This window comes from Zingiber officinale, chromosome 2A (assembly GCF_018446385.1).
Source record: "Zingiber officinale cultivar Zhangliang chromosome 2A, Zo_v1.1, whole genome shotgun sequence".
Classification (NCBI taxonomy): Eukaryota; Viridiplantae; Streptophyta; class Magnoliopsida; order Zingiberales; family Zingiberaceae; genus Zingiber; species Zingiber officinale.
The window spans coordinates 117478605-117496449 of record NC_055988.1 but is presented as its reverse complement, the minus strand read 5'-3'; the positions used below and the strand labels follow the sequence as shown (position 1 = coordinate 117496449).

At 40.1% G+C, this 17845-nt stretch overlaps 2 protein-coding genes and 1 long non-coding RNA gene across 4 annotated transcripts; 2 read left to right on the top strand and 1 right to left on the bottom strand.

The window, feature by feature from the left end:
• The first annotated feature begins 1053 nt into the window (after positions 1-1053).
• Positions 1054-1892, top strand: LOC122042057. Its single transcript, XR_006129141.1, has 3 exons — positions 1054-1193; positions 1270-1483; positions 1570-1892. It is a non-coding gene; the product is annotated as an uncharacterized LOC122042057 (long non-coding RNA).
• Positions 1851-7974, bottom strand: LOC122042055 (glucan endo-1,3-beta-glucosidase 4-like). Of its 2 annotated transcripts, none has more exons than XM_042601983.1 (6): positions 7843-7974; positions 7687-7750; positions 6356-7627; positions 6212-6239; positions 6035-6131; positions 1851-2106 (listed from the first exon to the last, which is right to left on the bottom strand). In XM_042601983.1, exons 2-6 carry the CDS (start codon positions 7748-7750, stop codon positions 2038-2040), a joined length of 1530 nt encoding a protein of 509 aa, XP_042457917.1. In that variant the 5' UTR covers positions 7843-7974; the 3' UTR covers positions 1851-2037. The 2 variants fall into 2 exon arrangements, with proteins under 2 accessions (XP_042457917.1, XP_042457918.1); XM_042601984.1 differs by having other exon boundaries at positions 6356-7618.
• LOC122042056 (vesicle-associated membrane protein 721-like) lies at positions 2954-5546 on the top strand. The gene is made up of 4 exons (XM_042601985.1): positions 2954-3559; positions 4739-4877; positions 4964-5084; positions 5191-5546. The coding sequence occupies exons 1-4, from the start codon at positions 3370-3372 to the stop codon at positions 5395-5397; spliced, it is 657 nt and encodes a 218-aa protein (XP_042457919.1). The 5' UTR covers positions 2954-3369; the 3' UTR covers positions 5398-5546.
• Positions 7975-17845: the final 9871 nt, after the last annotated feature.

Sequence of the window (17845 nt, the reverse complement as noted above, 5' to 3'; positions counted from 1 at the left end):
AAATAAATTTTTTATCGGCACCATTTAGTATAAACAAAAGTACCTTACGTCTTTTGATAAATACAATATACAACGTATACCTTTTGATAAATTAGCCAAAATACTTATATTATAACAATTCCGATTTCATAATTATTATAATATAAATTTGACATATTCATACAAATCCAATTTCATAGCTATTAGAATATTTATATTTCATGGCTACTATAAGACACTTCTTCTGGCAAGGAAATAATAATGTTAAATAATATACAAAACAGCGGTGTCATTTTATGAAAAGACAGGGATCACCGGCCTTTTGATAAAAAATGAGAAAAGAATACTCACATTTCAAAAAATAGGGTTTTGTCCAAATAAATATTTTTAAAAAATCGACTTGTACATAAATTAGTCTGATTTTTCCTATAGACGCCTACCTTTTTTTTTTTTTAAAAAAAAAAACTACATAATTTTTTTCTTTCTTACACACTCTGTCTACTTCATTCAATTCAACTTTACCTTCATTTTTGCCTAAACCGCTGGATCAGGCCAAGTTCAAAAGTCCAATGCAGCGTGAAAATTTTCAGCCATGCTCGTGTTTTTCCAGATTTTATAGCGTGCGTCGCCTGCAAACGATGTATTTAAATTGAGCGGTTGAATAAACAAACTTGAGTCGTTGAATACTTAACCAAAACATTCACGCAGATGCATGGCTTAAGCAACGTATCTTTAAGATATTAAAATTATCATTACAGCAGAAGAAGAAAAAAAAGGTAAATTCTTCAGTGGCGTCAAGAAAGTTTCACATGTAAAGCCTGTGAAAGTCTTACTTACCGTAAGATCCACCTCGATGAAATGAATAATCCAAACCAAAATAGTTCAGCAAAGAGAAATCACAGAGATCCAGCAGAGGTAAAAGACAAGGTTAAGATTAAGTATATATTATTTGTTGTTGTTATTATGATAACAAATTTATTAGCAGAGAGAACAATTTCCCCTGTCAATTCAGTCGGTGAGCCAATGGAACCTTGAGAAAGAGTCCAAAAGGGAGGAGGCTAACAAGTCAATCCCCAATGTTGTAAGAAACTCTATATTTCCTCTTCTCTTGACTCAAAAGAAATCATATGATTTGTGCCATGGCAAAGCAAGAAATAGCTTGCCTAATGCAGTGGAGCAGAGGGAGCTTGAAGGAGAAGAGTGGAAGTTGGAAGGTGACTTGTTACCGAGCTAATATCTAATTCAATTAATGTTTTTTTATTCTTTTTATAGAATCAAATCTTTTGGAAGGGCATGAGAAAGTGAAAGAGACTTCACCCCTGCCAAAAGCAAACCGAGTCTACTACTTAACTCTCCACCTTCAATCCCCTCCTACCACAGATAATGGAGCAGTGTTCTTAGTGCAGCTCTGAGCTCCCTCCGCCTCCTCCCATGGGTTGGCTTCGGTCCCTCTACTCCCCCTTCAAGAGGCTCTGGTTTCGCCTCCACTCTGCTCACAGAAAGAGTATGCACCATCTCAATCCTTGTTTCATTCTTGGTGAGTTGGTGTAGTTTCTTCCTTCACTCAAAACTAATGGTTTGCCTTAACAGAGAGAGGGATTTACATCCTCTATGAGGACGTGAAGTCGTGCCAATGTGAGGATGTGCAGGTTCTGTGGTCGATCCTCGTGGAGTCACACTCACCAAGTCTGCATTTGAGGCGTTGAGGCAACTCCAGTTGGATGAAAACCAGAGAAAGGTGCAGATTTTATAACTTTCAATGTAATGGTGAGAGTGTGAGAGAAGCTGCTCCTCTGGTTCTAGTTCTTGCTTGCAGAAGCAAGAATGAAAGAAAAAACACTTTGTAAATACACAAAGAATGAAGAAACATATAGACTAAATAAAATTACATTTGAACAGGGTGCATTACAAGATCTTCTCTCGATTGGTGTCGAGTCTATTATGGTTAGTTGAAGGGTAGCGGAGACGTACTTTTCATTAGGTTCCTGTCACTGCTTGATGTCTGAGCTCAGAGTGCTTCTCCAAATGATTGTTTAAGAAAACTGCACGTTTCTGTTTCTATATAGCCATCTGTTTGTTTCTCCTTGCCTGATGCTGATAGAGCAAGTTCTTATTGAGACAAACCAGCTGAAATGACAAGGACAGTAGCGATAAGAAGGCAGTAGTGCACAATTACAACTCGACTCCTAAATAGAAAAATTACTGATCTTGAATTCTGAGGGAAGTTAAACACGCAAACATTGAAATCCAAAGAAAGGGATTCAAACAGATAGAATTAGTAAATAACCGATCACATGATCACATCATCAATAATGCTGTTGAGATAAAATAGCTGACTAGTATAGAATCACTACTCGACAGTAAAGTATTGATTAGTGTTCTTTTTCAATTTCCATCGGATTATGTCTATTCTAACTCCGTCTACACGAAACCATTGCCAGACGCAAATCATTGTTAGAAATTGAATGGAAACAAGAAGAGGTGAAGGGAAAGTACTCCATTGTGAGTTCTAAGGCATTATGATTGGTTTATAATTATCGCAAACATTAAAATTGTGAATATGTGCATGGGGAGAAGTTCACATGACATAACATGGTTGGCGACTAAGCATTCGAGCAACTCAGATGATCAGCCTGACAGCTTAAAATTATCAGTTTAGATTCAATTCAGCATATTCCATGGTAAATATCTTCAAGACTGGAATATTGTCCAACAATCATTTTGTACAGGCTCATGATAAAACACACTTCCTGATGTAATTTTGTCTCTTTAATCATCTATAGATGATAATGACAATATCCTGTCAATTGCTAAAGGTGACCAGTTCAATTATTGGGCAAATTAATGTCAACGATTCAATCTTTAAACACAAATAATGCACTCAATGAGGTTGAGTGAGAAGGATTCAGCTCGACAACTTTACCCCTCTGCGACCTTCATGGATAGAGAAAGAACACCCAATTTGCAGTATCGACCAAAGTGTGATGCTTGCTTAGGTATACGAGGAGGTGGCATGAACTCACCTCACGGAGCTACCGAATTTTGTCGGCGAACCCTAGATAGCTTGACGGTGATATCCATGGAGTCATGTGGAACTAGCTAGGAGTAGTTAAAAAAAAAAATTCCTTCGTGTCGCCGCCGGTGAGGAGGTTGCAGACCGGAAGACCGAACTTGAGTTGATTTTGATTTTCGTTTTAAATTGGAAAGTTCTGCGCTTTTCAGTTGGACCCTATTATTTCACCAAATTACTCCACGGTCTTCGAATTAATTACCAAGTCGGTCTTTTGCTTAGACGGCAAGAAAAAGACGCGATTTTTCGTCTCCGACTTGCTACTCCCGATCTCCTCCCATCCACCGTCTAGGGTTCGCGTTTGCTGCTGAGGCGGTGAGATGGGGCAGCAGTCGCTGATCTACAGCTTCGTGGCGCGCGGAACGATAGTCCTGGCGGAGTACACGGAGTTCACCGGCAACTTCAACAGCATCGCCTCCCAGTGCCTTCAGAAACTCCCCTCCAGCAATAATAAGTTCACCTACAACTGCGACGCCCATACCTTCAATTACCTCGTCGAGGACGGATACAGTACGCCCCCTGGTCCCGATCCGGATTATGGAGTGTTTTTTTTTTTTTTGTGCTTTCTCTCCATTCCTTCGTGCTTTGGCTAAATTCAGCAATTATACTCTTCCTAGTTCGTTGTTCTTAGTCGTTCATTATCAACAAGCAAGGAGTGGCTTTTCTAGCACATGACTAGTCATATTGTGGCACTGCCTCTTCCCAATCATTTTTAGATGGATCGAGCTTTGTTCTATTCCAATATATTTGGATTAGGAATTTTCCAAGTTCAACGGAATGATTTGGATTTTTAATCTTGTGATCAATATGTAAACACTGGCAAATAGTAAACAAAATGAAGAGAAAATCAGTAGATAATTTATAAATCAAGCAATAAGGAACCTGCATGGACAATCAAATTAACTTTGCATTCTACATTAACCTGATCACATATCATATGTATACACTTCCTAAAACCTGGTGAATTAGTTGAGTAGGACATGGTATTGAATCTGAGACCAGGTGTACATCTTGGCCTTGTCCCCAACCTTGTCCATGCCCGAGTCTGAACAATGTAAATATATACTGATTTCTTTTTCTAACTGCTTAAGACTTTAGAATACATGGGCAGTCTGTCAACTTTAACATATATAATTGGTGACTTGTATTTCGTTAACTGTCACCTTGAATGTCAAGTATCGGTGTAGATGTATATATACTACTGATGCAGAAAATTAACTTGTTCGCATTAACTATCTTGTCTAAACATGGTTTAAGTATATGGTTGATGTTTGGGTGTCTGCACATAACTGAAACTATGGTAACTTTGTACTTATTGTAAGGATTCTTATGGTGAAAGGATTTTTATATCTGTGTCCCTTGTCAAATACCAATCTTGTGTAGTGCTTAGTATAGACACAGATACAGGACATGTTTGTAGGCTTTCATTCTAGTTCACAATATATGAGAGAGATTGTTTGCTATGTGAAACTTTGTACCTTTTATGAAACCTGATAAATGTGGTATGTCAATTAGGCTAATAGAATCTGGTCTGTTGAATACCTTTCGATGGCTTGCTATTGCCATTTTTGTTTTAGTTCAATACTCAAACATGATCTGCTGTCAATTCTTATCTGATTTCATTTCTCTTATCTGTATAATTGACCTATGAAACCAGAGCTAAACTGAAGTGCACTCTGCATTTTGTAGCATATTGTGTGGTTGCCGTTGAATCAGTAGGGAGGCAAATTCCCATTGCCTTTCTGGAAAGGGTGAAGGAGGACTTCAGCAAAAGATATGGAGGCAAAGCTGCAACTGCTGCAGCCAATAGCCTTACCCGTGAATTCGGGTAATGTTTTCAATGATCACTCAGATTCTAGTCTTTCAGCTTTTGTCTAACCACGATTATCATGGAACATTTTACTAACCCATCAGGTCCAAGCTGAAAGAGCACATGCAGTACTGCATAGATCACCCTGAAGAGATTAGCAAACTCACAAAGGTGAAAGCTCAGGTTTCAGAAGTCAAAGGAGTTATGATGGAAAACATTGAAAAGGTACTTTGTGCTTGCGAAGTCATATTAATTCATTCTTAGGTTTTTGACATTCACTGCTTGAGGACATTCTTTGTGTTTCTTTTTAACTGATCCTTTTCGGTTATAGGTTCTTGATCGTGGTGAGAAAATTGAGTTGCTTGTCGATAAGACTGAGAACCTTCGCTCCCAGGCACAGGATTTTAGACAGCAAGGAACACAGATCAGGAGGAAGATGTGGCTACAGAACATGAAGATTAAGTTGATTGTTTTGGGAATCATTATTGCACTAATTCTTATCATAATTCTGTCTGTATGTCATGGCTTCAAATGCTAATATATAATATCAACCCTTCTAGAGCTGGTTCGAATAGCTTTTCACAGAAGTTGACAGTTGTAGGATTTCACATTCGCGTCTATGATTATCATGTGTTTGTATCTTGAACGCAATTCCCTAGTGCTAAATTGAACATCTGTTTGATGATACTACGGTCTTTTACATATTTGAATGAGATAGCTGTGAACAATCTATATGATTGTGGCATTATCAATTGAGATTATTGATCTAACCATATTTGTTTAAATCATGAGTCGACCAGTCTGATCCAAATTCTGCTGATGGTGACTCGGCACACCATAAGGGTCGTTTAACTCCTTGAATAAAAGCAGAAGAAAATTTGACTCGTAATTTTGATACTTAAACGGAAGCATCAATGATTTGCAGTATCACAAGATATATTTGGAAGCATCAAAGATTTGCAGTATCACAAGATATATTTGGAAGCATCAAAGATTTGCAGTATCACAAGATATATTTGTAAGGTTGATATTCAAAAGACAGTATTCAGAAATCATCAGAATCAATGACCAGAAAATCAAAAACAGGGAGCAAAAGCAATGGTGATAGCAGATATGATTTACATGTAAACAACTGGGAAATGCAGCAAAGTTGCAACTATAAGAATGGTGGAGACCTGCAATTTTGAAGCCTGACTCAAGGCATCGCCAGGTCCGAAGGCTGAACTGGTCGTTGAACCACCGGATGTGTTGGAGCTGGAGCTTGAGCCTGACCTGTAATTTCCATCCAATGAACTCTTCAGAAAGAAACTAGAACAGCACTTGAACCTTTTTTAATCTTTCAAATTGCTCACCTTCCAGCAAAGATACATGAGCCATGGCCTGATAAAAATTGCATTAATAACAATGAATTATTAGTCATTTAAACAAATCTAAATGATGAGTATTTGTATTTGTATTTGTATTTGCATCCTTTTGAATCAGAGAGGAAAGCTTACTGGGATCAGTAGTGGTGACCATGGCTGTGTTACCAAAGATACAGGTACCACCATTTGCCTGAGTTCTATGGTAGTAATCATTGTAGGCATAGGAAGCAAGGGCTTCAAGATTGTTGGCTTGGTAACATGGTTGTCCCGGTTGAATAGCAGTGCAGTTTGCCGAACCCGGTCCGCACGCCCAATCCAATCCTTTCTTCAGATCATCGGAATTGGCACGAGAATTAGCCACACAAAAAATTCCCACCAAACCTGTTGAATTTGAACTAGACTTCACTAGATGCCCAAAGTTCAAAGGGTAAAGTGCAGTCCCATTGGAGGCAAAAACCCCCCAGTTTTTTGCAGAAACAGGCCCCGGTAGGAGGTCCTCACTGAACAATTCATGCAAGTATATGCTAACAGATGAGTTTGATCGACTTGGTGTGCCCGATCCATTGAGCGCACGCCCAATAAGCATGCTGTTGTAAGCCAAAGCATTGTCCATGTTAGCATCTGGCTCAGTGGCTCCTCCAAGAGACGGCCACCCAGACGATGTAACCATCACAGAAATGCCAGAGAAGTTGAGGGATTGCATCGAGTAATAAGCAGCATCGACCATCGCATCGAACATGTTCAGATAGTGGAGATCTGTATCAGGGTCGACCATCTGACTGCTTTGTTTCAGTGGCTGGAAAAGAGCATACTCCAAGGGGAAAACACCTTCTCCTTCAGTATAACCGTAATACGGCTGCGCATTTAGCATGAAGGAAGCTCCGGTGGTCTTTAAGAACCGAAGCAACTGCTCCATCACAGAGTTCCATGATGAATTGAAAGTAGCTGTTGATGGGGGAAAGTGTTTGGGGATCATGTCCATGGACTGAGGGCTGGAGATCTTAACCTGAAAGTTAAGATTCGCGGCCAAAAGTGCAGAATGGAGGAACTGCATTGCGGGGACGAGTACTTGTGTGGCATTGGCATTTGAAAACGTCGTCAAGATCTCATCGCCGACAGCAATGTAAGCGATTCTAGTTGCCGGGACAAAAGGAGCAACATTTTTGTTGATCCAATCAGCTGCTTGTGATTGAGAATTTCCTATCTGCAGCACCTGGTCGTTAGGAACGCCGACTACGACTTCTATTCCGGTGTTCGCTAAGGCATGGAGCATCCGGTGATCAGCATCAAACAGACGTACATGCTTTATCTGCTGAGTTCTCAAGATGGAGACAATGTCAGCTGCCGGTGGCAAGTTGGACGTCTGAGTTCCAATGTTGATTCCAACATATGAACCTGCAAGATCTGCACAAATGGTTTATTCCTCCAAAACAATAGTATAATAAGATTGAGGAAGAGTGTACCTGAACCACTGGAGCAAAGAAGTAGAATTAACAGTATATCGCTCTTCCATTCTGCTAACAGCATCTGCATTTTGTATCAAGAAATTTCCAAATTTTAGTGAAATAAACGGATCCTGAGCAGTTCAAAAATAAAGAAAAGAAAAGGGAGAAACAAACCTCTGATAGAGAGCGATGCTTCAAGAAGAAGAAGAAGAGGGGAAAAGAATAAAACGAAAAGATGAAAAGGGTACATCTTGAGTGAAAACTAGGAGGAAAAAGGACCGTTCAAAAGGGGAGAGGATGGAAGAAGACAAAGGACAGCAGAGCAGTAAACACAGAGGCAGAGATGTTGGTCTGCTGCTGAAGCAAGAGCTTTTAATGGTGGTAAATTTTGAAAGATCAATCTACCAAACACAAGTTGGTGCTGTGTTTTGTTTACACCTTTCTAAAACTCTAATTAAATATCCTTTTTTTGTCAGATCTTTTTTTTTTGTTCTGACAAAAGTTAAAAGAGCAATTTATGTTTTTTCAAATCGTAAAAGGAGGGTCATTTTGATTTTTTTATTAAAAGATGTTGTTGATGCGGAAAGTATCTGACAATCAAATCGTTACTTTGATTATGTTAAAGGGTTCAAGTTAAGTTGGTTTGTTATCTAATATGTGTGAATGAGATTGCAGGAAAGTCCTAACTGTGATTAGGCAGGTGGAAAACCCTAAGGGTGGTAATCTTAGGTGGTGGAAAACCCTAAGGGGTGATAACCTTAGGTTTTAAGGGGTGGTAACCTTAGGTCCTAGAGGGTGGTAACCCTAGGTGGTGGAAATCCTAAGAGGGTAACCTTAGGTCTTAGGGGGAGGTAACCCTAAGTGGCGGAAAACCCTAGGGGGTGGTAACCCTAGGTCCTAGGGGGTGGTAACCCTAGGCGAAAAGTCCAGTCGATCTGGAGGACCGGACTGGCAACGGTATGCTCTCCTGAGTTGAGTCCCCGCAGAGGGAACAGTAGGCGTCGGTTCGACCTAGGGTTTCCGGTAGGAAATCCGAAGTCAGAACCGGATAGCTCGAAAGCTGTCAACTTATTTGTTTTATCTGCTATTTGTCTAACTCTGTTTTGCAAAAAAAACTAACATTTCTGCTGGGTCAGACTTAGCTATGATCGGTCGACCGAACAGTCTGATTGGTCGACCGAACCACAGCACAAAAGGACCAAATTTTCAGATTGTATATCGGGTTCAGCCGAGGGATCGATCGACCGAACCACAGCACAAAAGGACCTGATTTTCAGATTGTATATCGGGTTCAGCCGAGGGATCGGTCGACCGAACTAAGGATAGGACTTGACCAGATCGAAACGGAGCGAGCGGATCGGATGAGGAGGAGATCATCTGATCGGTCGACCGAACGTGGGGATCAGTCGACCGATCCGCTTCGGGTCAAACCTGGCCATGAGCTTTGAGGATCTGGATCAGTCCTGCAGAGGCTATAAAAGTAGCCTCGGGGAGCAGCTTCGAAAAGAACGAAAAACTGAACAACATGTGCTCTTGTACGCTGCTCTGAACACTCCAACTACCATCTGCGACTCCGACAACTGACGACGACTTTCTTCATCTGTTTGTACTGTCGGTATAATTCTTTATTCAGCACTTGTACTTTAAAATTGTAAAAGATTTACAGATTGATAGTGATTGTCCACCAAAAGCGATCAATGATCACGGGCCTTGGAGTAGGAGTCGCCCAAGGCTTCGAACCAAGTAAAATATACTTGGGTATTCTTGTGTGTGCTTTATTTTCCGTTGTTTTACTCGAACGTTTTCGAAAATGATAAGTGAAAGCCACGAGTGTTATTCACCCCCCTAGCGCGTCTCGATCTAACAATTAGTATCAGAGCCAACCTGCTCTGAATTGGTAAAACCATCAATCGAGCAGGGGGTTCCTTTTTGAAAAGCAAAATTAGATATCATTTTTGTTTAAAAAAAAAAAAATCTTATGTCTTTCATTTTTTTTTTAAACTATTTTTAAAAATTTCAGTTTCATCTTTTCACCGTTGGTCGGTATTAGCGAGATATCGAATTTTCAAAAACTTTGCAATAATATTTTTTTAATATTTTATTAATATTTTTTTAAAATTAGTGAATTGTTATTTTTATCTTTCTCCCGCACTACTAATCCAAGACCAAGTCTTGGGATAGTTGTTTCTTTTCTTTTCTTTTTTTTTTAATTGTGCGAGATTCGTTTTTATGGCACTCCAAGAAGGCTATAGCACTACCCGCCCACCGCTCTTCACCGGAGATGACTTCGGTTACTGGAAGGGTCGGATGGAGTCGTACCTTCAGAGTAATTTTGAAGTCTGGATGATCATCAAAATCGGTCTGGTACTTCCAACCGACGATGCCGGCAAACCAATATCGTACGAAAATTGGGATCCAACTCTAATAAGGAAGGTAAAGGCAAATGCTAAAGCAACGTATACACTTCAGTGCGGCTTAACCAATGAGGAGCTGAATCGCGTCAGCCCTTTCTCAAGTGCAAAAGAATTGTGGCAGAAGCTGATTGAGCTACATGAAGGTACTTCCAATACGAAAGTAAGTAAGCATGATTTAATAGATGAATTATTTGAGCAGACTAATACTACTCTGGTCGAGGAAGGTGTTGCGTTGGTTGCAGGTACAAGCAAGACAAAGGAGGCTAGAAAGAAGAAGGTGTTGAAGGCAACATGGTCTGAGTCATCAGACGAATCCGAATCCGACGAAGAAGAACAAACGAGCCTTCTCACTCTACCGGTACAAGTGAACATTGTCGAAACCGAGTCTGAGTTCGAGTCCGAAATCGAGAGCGAATCAGATACCGAGTCCGAGCGAAGCCACGGATCCGTATCCGTTTCCAAAGGATCTAACTCCACTGTAAGTTCTCTATTCGCCGATACTCAAGTAAACGATTTACAAAAGTTAGTTTCTTATTTGTTAAGGAAATTAGCTAAATCCAACGTCTAAGTTAAATCACTCCAAAACGAGGTAACGGCTCTTAAGGAAGTGACTAACTCGAGTCCTTTGACTGAGCCAGTTCAAATTGAAAGTTCAACTCAAGTCCAATAACTTGATGAAGAAAACTCCAATTTGAAAACTCAAGTTAAAGAGATCAAAGACACGTTCGAACGGTTTACATTGGGTTCCAAGAATCTTAATCTGATTCTTGGAAAACAACGAGTCGTTTACAACAAATCTGGACTTGGATTTAAGGCCAAACATAAATACAAGTCGTATTTATCACTTGTAAATCGATCAAATAGAAAAGTAGTTCAAGCATGGGTCCCCAAGTCAAATCTGACTAATCAAGTCATACTTGGACACTATTGGGTCCCCAAGGATTAAGTCCATTACCTTGATAGACCATATCGAGGCTATAATCCAGGGGGAGCCAATAGAAAAAATATCTAGATAAATAAATAAAATCTCTTGATAATTGCTTACTTTCTTTTCTTTATAATATGCATGTTTAGATTAGGATAGATTAAAAACCTAGGCGTAATTTACACTTGTTTAGTTAAACCTAGGGGTTTCAAAAAGGAAATTAAATATATGATTTCTTTGAAAGGCTCTGTCTAGAAGTGGTGGATGATCTCATATCCAAGAAGGTCCAGTGTCTCACCACTGCTTGGGAGTCAATCTTTGAAATGTGTATTTAATTGACTAATTGGAAAACCTAAGTCTAACTCAAATGTAAATTAATCCTTAGGCATAATCTAAATTAAAAGATAACCATCTCATAAAATTATATAAGATTCTCTGATTGATAACTTAGAATCGGGTGAGATGACCTAGGATGAACTTAGTCGAATTTATTTAACCTAAGTTAATTTAATCTAATTACTCAACCTTAATCAATTTAATAAATTTAACTTAATTAATTTTAATCTCACTTAATATTATAATTATTTTAAAAACCATAATTAATTTCATGATTATTTTAAAAATCATAATTAATTTCATAATTATTTTAAAAACTTAATTAATAATTATTTTAAAAATCTTAATTAATAATTATTTTAAAAATCTTAATTAATAATTATTTTAAAAATCATAATTATTTTCATAATTATTTTAAAAATCATAATTATTTTCATAATTATTTTAAAAAATCATAATTATTTTCAAAATCTCAATTTATTTGAAAATTATTTTAAAATCACAATTAATTTCAAAATCTCATTTAATTTTATGAATAATTTTAAAATCTTAATTAATTTCAAAATGTCAACTATTTCTAAATCATAATTAAATTATGATTAATTTCAAAATCATTATCTACAAAATTATAATTTTCAAATCATAATAATTTCAAATTTCAAATCATTAATTATTAAATTTTCAATTTTCAAATCATATAATAATTAATTTTCAAATTATAGCTAATTCAAATTATGATTTAAAACTGAACTAATTATATTTTCAAAATCTTCAAAATTTTAAATGTTTACTCATTTGAAATTCAAACTCACTAAATTTTCAAACTTACCTCAATTTCAAATATTGCTAAGAATTAAATAAAGTTAACTCCGTCTCACACTCACTCATAAGCTCAACATGTTAGGATCGATGGACGCGGCTAGAGAGGGAGGGTGTGAATAGCCGACCCCAAATCGTTCGTTTCTTTCTACAAATCAGGTTAGCGCAGCGGAAATAAAACGAATAGAAACGAAAGCGGAGAATAGCAAACCTCAAACTCGTCGATGTAACGAGGTTCGGAGATGAAACTCCTACTCCTCGGCATGTCCGTAAGGTGGACGAAGCCTATCAATCCGTCGGTGGATGAGTCCCCGGAAAATCGGCTAATATAAACTCCTTATGGGTGGAGAAACCTCGCCACAAGAACTTTGCAACAGCAATAAGGAGTACAAAGAAGAGCAAGAACAAAATACACAATAAATGTACAAATACTCGCTTGTCTTCTCGTCGACTGAAGTCCCGGATGAAGCACCAACTTCACGGACGAATGCCAACAAGAAACTCAGTCAAAGAAGCTCCCCCGAAGCTTCGGAGCTCAGCAAAGCTCAAGCACAGCTTTCAGAAGAACAGCAGCTCGAGGAGGAAGAAGAAGAATAAATAGTCAGCAACCCTCGACCTCTTCTTATATCCCCTGATATCCTGGCTAACCTGCGAACCTGCAAGCAAAAAGACCAGAACACAGAAGCCCGAAATAACCTAGCCGTTGAGTCACAACGGCTAGGGCTAGACCGATCAGGCTCCACCCTGATCGGTCCAGAGTGCTGCTGATCGGTCATGGGGACCGATCAGAGCTTCCTCTGATCGGTCCAGGGACCGATCAGCATACTTTTCTCCCGAACTTCTTGCCTCTGATCGTTGTTTCCTGATCGGTCTGCAGACCGATCAGATAACACTCAGTAGGCTACTATTTGGTTACTGATCGGTCACCAGACCGATCCAGATACCCAGTGTATCACTGGATCGATCCACTGATCGATCCAGAGCTTGGTTTTTCCCAAACCAAGTCCCAAACCTTCCAAACCAACATCCGGTCAACCTTGACCTGTTGGTACATCATGCTTAGCATCCGGTCACTCCCTTGACCTGCTAAGACTCCCCACCAAGTGTCCGGTCAATCCCTTTGACCCACTTGGACTTTTCTCTTCGTGTCAAGTATCCGGTCACTCCCTTGACCTACTTGACCTTCACAATACTAGATGTCTGATCACCCTTGATCTATCTGGATTTTCCCTTGCCCGGCTTCACTCACCAGGACTTTCACCTAGCTTCACTCACTAGGGTTTTCACCTGGCTTCACTCACCAGGATTTCCAATCTGCCCGGCTTCACTCACCGGGACTTCCCAACTGCCTGGCTTCACTCACCAGGACTTCTCAACTGCCTAGCTTCACTCACTAGGACTTTCCGACTGCCTGGCTTCACTCACCAGGACTTCCAACTGCCTAGCTTCACTCACCAGGACTTTCCCGTCTGCCTGGCTTCACTCACCAGGACTTTTCCACATCCGGTCCAGAGAACGAGCTACCGAGCCCTCTCTGACCTCAGTTCGGAGAACGAGCTACCGAGCCCTCTCCGACTTCCCATGTGCCAAGCTTTCATACTTGGACTTCTCCGTGCCAAGTCTCCATACTTGGACTTTTCCCGTGCCAAGCTCCCTGCTTGGACTTTTCCCGTGCCAAACCCCCTGCTTGGACTTTTCCGAATCAGGTCAACTCACCTTGGGTCAACCAGGTCAACCTTGACCAAAGGTTGCACCCACAATCTCCCATCAAAATACAACTCTTTTGTTCTTGTCAAACATCAAAATACAACTCGAGTCAGGTCAACTCGAGTCGGGTCAACCAGGTCAACCTTGACCTAAGGTTTCACCAACACAACATTCTTGATAACCTAGAATGGGTGAGATGGAAATTTAGAAAAATCATATGTAACAACTACTATGCTTGGACTCTAGGACACTAAGAATTTATTAAGGTATTAATTAAGGGGGAGTGAAGGGAGTCAAGTTTTTTAAGTTAAAGATTTCTTTCTAAAAGGGAATTCAATTATTTTTTTAAATAAACATCAAATCTTTCATCAAGTTCAAATATTTTTGTATTTAGAAAAATAAGTTTTTGAAATTTTTTTTTTAAGTTTCGATGTACTTAACTAAGTTTTTCTTAAAAATCTTTTCAAAAGCTAAGTACTTGATAAAGTTTTTTTTTATTCAAATAAATCATTTTCTTAGCTAAATATTTTTAGAAGAAAATATTTTTAAAGGGTAAGTATTTTTAAGCTAAGTACTTAACTAGGCTTTTATGAAAAATCCCTTTAAGTTAAGTACTTAACTAAGTTTTTTATGAAAACTCATTTTAATCCAAATACTTAATTGAGCTTTTATCAACATCTTTTTATCAATTTTTTTGCTAAGTTTGTATAAATTTTTTTAAGGATTTATCAAAGTCCTTGAAAGCTAAGTTTTTAATCAACTTCTTTTGAAAGTGTAGTACTTGACAAAATAATTATTTTCAAAGTATTTTCAAAACTAAAAATTTAGCTAATTTTTCTTTGGAAAGACTCTGACAGTTTCAATACTTACATTTATCTAATTTTTTTTTTTTAAAAAAAAAAGCTAAGTATTTTCAAAGAATTCCTAATTTAGCTAAGTTTTCAAAAGCTAAATTTTGCTAAGTGCTACCCTTCAGGAGAAGCTTAAAGTTAAATAGAATATTTTTCTATGTTTCTCTCTACTTGTCCTTTTTTATTTATGTCAAACGGTGAGAGAAAAGTCAAAGTTAAGTAAATTAAGAATTTAAACATGAAAAGAGGAAGCATAGGTATTGGTGTCAAATTATTTCATTTATACTCATGTTTAACTTTCTGTATTTACTGTCATATTTTTTTGCTTAACTTTGAATCGTGTTGTCATAATCAAAAAGAGGGAGATTGTTGGTGCGTGAAGCATCCGACGATCGACCCGGTGTTTTGATTATGTCAAAGGGTTCAAGTTGAGTTGGTTTGTTATCTAATGTGTGTGAATGAGGTTGAAGGAAAGTCCTAACTGCGGTTAGGCAGGTGAAAAAATCCTAAGGGGTAGTAACCCTAGGTGGTGGAAAATCCTAAGGGGCAGTAACCTTAGGTCCTAGGGTGGTAACCCTAGGTGGAGGAAAATCCTAAGGGGCGGCAACCTTAGGTCCTAAGGGGTGGTAACTCTAGGTGGTGGATATCCTAGGGGGGGTAACCTTAGGTCCTAGGGGGAAGTAACCCTAGGTAGCGAAAAACCCTAAGGGGTGGTAACCCTACGTCCTAGGGGGTGGTAACCTTAGGCAGAAAGTTCAGTCGGTCTGGAGGACCGGACTAGCAATAGGTATGCTCTCCTAAGTGGAGTAGGTGAAGACGCGTTCCCCGCGGAGGGAACAGTAGGCGTCGGTTCGACCTAGGGTTTCCGGTAGTAAATCCGAAGTTAGAACCAAACAGCCCGAAAGCTGTCAACTTTTTTGTTTTATCTGCTATTTGTCTAACTCTGTTTTGCAGGAAACTAATATTTCTGCAGGGTCAGACTTAGTCATGATTAGTCGACCGAACTGCAGCACAAAAGGACTAGATTTCCATATTGTAGACCGGGTTCAGCCGAGGGATCGGTCAACCGAACCAAGGATAGGACTTGATCAGATCGAAGCGGAGCGAGCGGATCAGATGAGGAGGAGATAATCTGATCGGTCTATCGAACGTGGGGATCGGTCGACCGATCAGCTTCGGGTCAAACCTGATCCCGAGCTTTAAGGATCTGGATCAGTCCTGTAGAGGCTATAAAAGAAGCCTCGGGGAGCAGCTTCGAAAAGAACGAAAAATTGAACAACATGTGCTCTTGTATGCTGCTCTGAACGCTCTGTTAGGACCAAAAGTAGCTAGAGGGGGGGTGAATAGCTCGTCGCGTTGCTTGTTTCTTCAAGGATATGCAGCGGAAAATAACAGAGACAATCACACACGCTAACACGGTTGGTTTACTTGGTATCCACCTCACAAGAGGTGACTAATCCAAGGATCCACACCAACGCACACACCCTCCACTAGTAAAAACTCTCCTTTATGGTAACTACCAAAGGCGGAGAAGCCCTACAAGACTCTCGGTACAAGAAGAAGGAAAGGGAAACAAAATACAAGCACAAAGCTTACAATGAATGCAGAAAACCCTAACCCTAGCTTCTCTTCTTGCCTTTGATCCGCCTCTTGACTCGGAGAGCTTCCAAGAACCTTCAAGAACTGGCGATCACGAGCTTTGAGAGTGCTGTGGAGGAGCTGGCGAAGATCTGAGATGAAGCGGTGAAGAGATTACGCGCCATGAGCGCTGCGGCTATAAGCAGCGCTAGCGGTCGGATCGATCGATTCGAATGTTCCCATCGATCGGGAGGCTTTGGATCGATCCACGGATCGATCGAGCGCTTATCGCTCGGAAAGCGCTGGATCGATCCACGGATCGATCCGGCGCTTATCGCGCAGCCGCGTCCCAATCGATCCAGCGATCGATTGGGACTCTGATCGATCCACGGATCGATCCGAGCTTCAGTGGGCGGTGCGGATCGATCCAGCGATCGATCCGAGCTGGATCGATCCATGGATCGATCCGACGCGATTTTGTCCAAAACCAAGTCCCAAACATCCCAAACCAACATCCGGTCAACCTTGACCTGTTGGTATGTCATGCCTAGCATCTAGTCACTCCCTTGACCTGCTAGGACTCCCTTACCAAGTGTCCGGTCAATCCCTTTGACCCACTTGGACTTTTCTCTGTGCCAAGTATCCGGTCAATCCCTTTGACCTACTTGGACTTTTCTTTCATGCCAAGTATCCAGTCAATCCTTTGACCTACTTGGACTTCCCAGCACCAGATGTCCGATCATCCTTGATCCATCTGGATTTTCCCTTGCCTGGCTTCACTCACCAGGACTTTCACCTAGCTTCACTCACTAGGGTTTTCCACCTGCCTAGCTTCACTCACTAGGACTTTCACCTGGCTTCACTCACCAGGATTTCCATCTGCCTAGCTTCACTCACTAGGACTTCCTTCTGCCTGGCTTCACTCACCAAGACTTTTCTTCTGCCTGGCTTCACTCACCAGGACTTTCATTTTGCCTAACATCCCAGTTAGGACTTCCCCGTCAAGTATCCAGTCAACCTTGACCTACTTGACTCTTCTTCAATCAATATCTTATTGTCAAACATCTAAACCCAAACCAAGACTCAGCTTGGTTACCCAGGTCAACCTTGACCTGAGGGATATTGCACCAACAATCTCCCCCTTTTTGATGTTTGACAATACCACAATAACACTTACAATCCCATATGTAAGTTAGGCTAATCCCATAGCCTCCTTCTTCATGCCACTAGGTAAAGAAAGCATAAATTTAACCATACATTCTCCCCCTATTGGCACACATCAACCCATCGTTGGACACACATCAACCTATGCTCCAATTCTGGGCACACTTCAACAAATCCATTTGTTGAAGACTCTCCCCCTGAAGAGCTGCTCATCGTTGTTCACAACATCACTCGTTGTGATTAACACGATAATGAAGGTCCCATACCCTTCATTTATCCTTAACTTCTCCCTCAATATAGACAACTACTCAACCTTGAGCATTATCTACCACTTGAGTGTCCACTTGAAATAATGAGGATATCCACTCCCCATTTCTCCCCAT

Coding starts and splice junctions, on each gene's coding strand:
- LOC122042055 (XM_042601983.1), bottom strand. CDS start 7,750: ATGCTGTTAGCAGAATGGAAGAGCGATATACTGTTAATTCTACTTCTT. Junction 6,132..6,211: donor TCATGTATCTTTGCTGGAAG/GTGAGCAATTTG, acceptor TGGAAATTACAG/GTCAGGCTCAAGCTCCAGCT. Junction 2,107..6,034: donor GTCAGGCTTCAAAATTGCAG/GTCTCCACCATT, acceptor TTGTCATTTCAG/CTGGTTTGTCTCAATAAGAA.
- LOC122042056 (XM_042601985.1), top strand. CDS start 3,370: ATGGGGCAGCAGTCGCTGATCTACAGCTTCGTGGCGCGCGGAACGATA. Junction 3,560..4,738: donor CCTCGTCGAGGACGGATACA/GTACGCCCCCTG, acceptor TGCATTTTGTAG/CATATTGTGTGGTTGCCGTT. Junction 4,878..4,963: donor AGCCTTACCCGTGAATTCGG/GTAATGTTTTCA, acceptor CTAACCCATCAG/GTCCAAGCTGAAAGAGCACA.